Source organism: Adiantum capillus-veneris, chromosome 29 (genome assembly GCF_014529385.1).
Source record: "Adiantum capillus-veneris isolate H3 chromosome 29, ASM1452938v2, whole genome shotgun sequence".
In the NCBI taxonomy this organism is placed as follows: Eukaryota; Viridiplantae; Streptophyta; class Polypodiopsida; order Polypodiales; family Pteridaceae; genus Adiantum; species Adiantum capillus-veneris.
Window position 1 is genome coordinate 40866517 of NC_140959.1, and position 3418 is coordinate 40869934.

The window sequence follows — 3418 nt, forward strand, 5'->3', positions numbered from 1 at the left end:
GGGAAAAACTCCCAAACATCTCAAGTCAGTTACTACCAGCAGGCTAGTACCAATCACTACTTCAGTCGAATATCACTTAAAAGGGCAAAAAGATCCCAAGCAGGTCCATACAAATAACAGAGTAAGGGAAAGCTTAAAGAAATCACTAAATAATTTTGAGAAGCTAGTATGAGTATGGAAATCCCATGGGTGGAAGAGCCTCGAGGTACAAGATGTGGCATGTGAAATGCATCATTTAACAAGAGGAAAATCACATAATTTTATATATAATGCATTTTACAACTAGGCCCTAGGTACACATCATACAAGTTTTGTGCCTATAATTAACCCTCAAGGCTAAAAATGTATCTGTGATGGCACTGCTTGTAGCTCCCAAAGTCTGTCTCTATGTAGGCACTTCCACTTCTTGATGTTGCTCTTTTGAATTGTAAATGCTATACTTTTTTAAGAATCTCATGATTACAAGTGGCCCTTTTTGCTGATTACAAGGCTATCGATGATTACAAGGTTGTAACTATTAAAGGCATTATTGTTCATATTATGGTAACTTCACTCCCTAGCCCGATTCAATAAAATTACTATTGGCACAAATGGAATCCATTGTTGCATACTCTATTGACCATGTCACAATATGGATTTTTAAGAAAGATGCTTGTTAACATCTTAGAATTTGTCTCTCTAAGCAAATGTGGGAGTAGGGCGGTCACTCATCAAAAGCTCCTTATAATTACATGTGTTCAAGAGATAATTAATAATACCCCTATTTACATGTTATCTTTACACTCCGCCCATATACTACATACATAAAAGTATACATTTTGGAATGTTTATAATACTCTCTAGGTAACTCACTTGATACATTCACATTTCAAAGAAGTGACCGCTTTGGGATGCAAAATTGTAAATGCTAGCACAAAATTCAAATAGTTCTAAATATTGAATGGGAAGTTTGGAATTGTAGACAATTTACAAGTTTACATCTCTTCCTTGTGAGACTAGCCTTTTGATCTATGGTAACTCTATACTCAATGGCCTCTTCTGTGCGTGCCTATAGTGCCATGGACCTAAGCACCTAAAGATCATTTCTCTTGCCTGTGTCTTCCTTATCTTCTTGTTGAAAAAATGGGACACATAAGCCATAATTTGATCATAGGACATCTTGGCCCTAGGCTCTTCAAAAGTGTACTAAGAGCCAAATGATGGCTTCATGTGTAGTCTCTTTAGAGATCAACAAGTAAAATCAGCAGACTCGAGGAGGAGAGGCAATTGGTGGGGGGAGGCATAGTCGAATCGAACAGGTGCAAGTTGTATTAGAGCCTCCCCTTCAATGAGTAAACAGCGTGCTCCCTCTACACGCAACACATCTGTTCTGACAAGACCAGGCATAAAGCCATCACAATAGAATGTGATTGCAGCTGCAGCACTACATGGGCAATTGTTTGCCACCTTCACATGAAAAATGGCTCCACCTTGTTGTATGCCTCCGTTATTTTTGTTGTCACCCTCATTATCGGCGTTTTTATTTATCATCGCTTGGTTTTTTTGTTGGCCATAGAGATAGGAAGAGGTTGATGACGATGTATTGGCTACCAATGTTTGAGTTACCTGTATTTGGTCCAAATCACATAGTAATTGAGCCAAACTTCCTGCAATTAAAAAGTTTTTTAGAAAAAGAGGTTACAATCCATGAATTTTGACAAAGAAATTTATGAAGGGGAACAGACACTCATACTTACGTAGAGGAGCAAAGAGGAGAGAAAGAAGCTTGCTAACGTTGAATTCCATGAAGGGGAATAGACACTCACACTTACGCAGAGGAGCAAAGAGGAGAGAAAGAAGCTTGCTAGCATTGAGGGAAGAATTCCAAGAGAACAACTATAGATTTTTGAGCTCGAGATCTTTTAATTTGGAGAGGAATGGGCTAACCAATCTATTACATGAGAGAGAGAGAGAGAGAGAGAGAGAGAGAAGAAGACCAGGATATTGGTATAACTTTCATCACTCAATAGCAGCAAATTGGTTATATGAGTTGCCCATGGAGTATCCTCTCTCTTACGATGTTAAAATTCTCTTCTTCTTCTTCTCTCTCTCTCTCTCTCTCTCTCACACACACACACACACGAGAGAGAGAGAGAGAGAGAGAGAGAGAGAGAGAGAGAGCTGTGTCGGTGCTAGAAAAAAACATTAATAGAGGCTATATGATAGAGCACCGACGGGCGGCCGTAAGCTACTTGTTGCAGCAGCGAGATCAAGCTCAGAGTACGTTATGCAGCGAGCTCAAGCTCTCTCTCTCACACCCACACCCAAGAACCGGACACAGAGTGGCCAAATTTAGGCGCATACCTGCAAGAATGAGAAGGCGGAGGGCCAGCAGCAGCAGAAGCGTCCTCATAAGTGTGCTGCGCAATTCCACCTTAAAATGTTCATACAAAGCCTAATGGAAAGAGAATTGCAAGACTCTGCAGGAGAAGTATCAGGCAACAAGAAAGCGAAGGCGGAGAGGAAGAGGAGGAGGGTGAGCTTTGCAAACCGAGGCAGTCAGTCTAGGAGGAGTTGGTGGACTAGCCACAAAAGGGTATTCAAATTAGTAGAGAGGGAGGGAGGCAGGGAGGAGAGAGATGTAAGCGCTTTATAATGCAGAGGATATGGATGTGTATATTACTACCACAGAGAGAGAGAGAGAGAGAGAGAGAGAGAGAGAGAGAGAGAGAGAGTGCGACACACATACAGAGTAGAAGAGAAATTCTATATGATTGTAAGCATCTTAGAGAGAGAGAGAGAGAGAGAGAGAGAGAGAGAGAGAGAGAGAGAAGAAGAAGAATAAGAATGATGGTATTTGATTTATAGAGAGTAGAAGAGAGATGCACTATGTTATTATCAGCATTATGGTTTTTGAGACATGGGATGAAACACAGACATATAGCCACAGAGGGGACAAACCCTTCCACATTATGACAACCTAGAGCATGCTTGCTTTTTTCAAGGCACGGCGCGGCACGCATCTTTTTGCGATTTTGCCTACCAAATGCAAGGTGAAATATCCACAACATAGTACCAGTGCTTGAAAAAAAAAAAACATTTTCATTTGTAAAAAAAAGGAAGCAATCTATATACCGGGAATAATACCCATGATGTCCAAATTTAAAATGTGAATTTTTAATTTTAGGCTTTTTTTTTTTAGAAGACATGAAATATATTAAAAAAAGGAAAGAGTTACAACCTAAAATGGGGCTTTTTCCACCAAAAATACACTTAAGAAATGATAAATTAATGCTATTTTTTGGTTGGTCCATTTTGGTGAGAGGGAAACCTTGTTTGTCAAAATAAAGTACAGTGCGGTAGAGCACTAGACAAGAGGGAGAGCTCAGAGAAGAATCATTTTAAGGAAGAGAATGCAAGAGACAAGCGTTCAAACAAA

The 3418-nt window shown here is 39.9% G+C and overlaps 1 protein-coding gene across 1 annotated transcript; it reads right to left on the reverse strand.

Moving 5' to 3' along the window:
- Positions 1-915: 915 nt before the first annotated feature.
- On the reverse strand, positions 916-2737 carry LOC147419077 (uncharacterized). The gene is made up of 2 exons (XM_086506217.1): positions 2344-2737; positions 916-1646 (listed from the first exon to the last, which is right to left on the reverse strand). The coding sequence occupies exons 1-2, from the start codon at positions 2390-2392 to the stop codon at positions 1228-1230; spliced, it is 468 nt and encodes a 155-aa protein (XP_086362343.1). The 5' UTR covers positions 2393-2737; the 3' UTR covers positions 916-1227.
- Between the last annotated feature and the right edge of the window lie 681 nt (positions 2738-3418).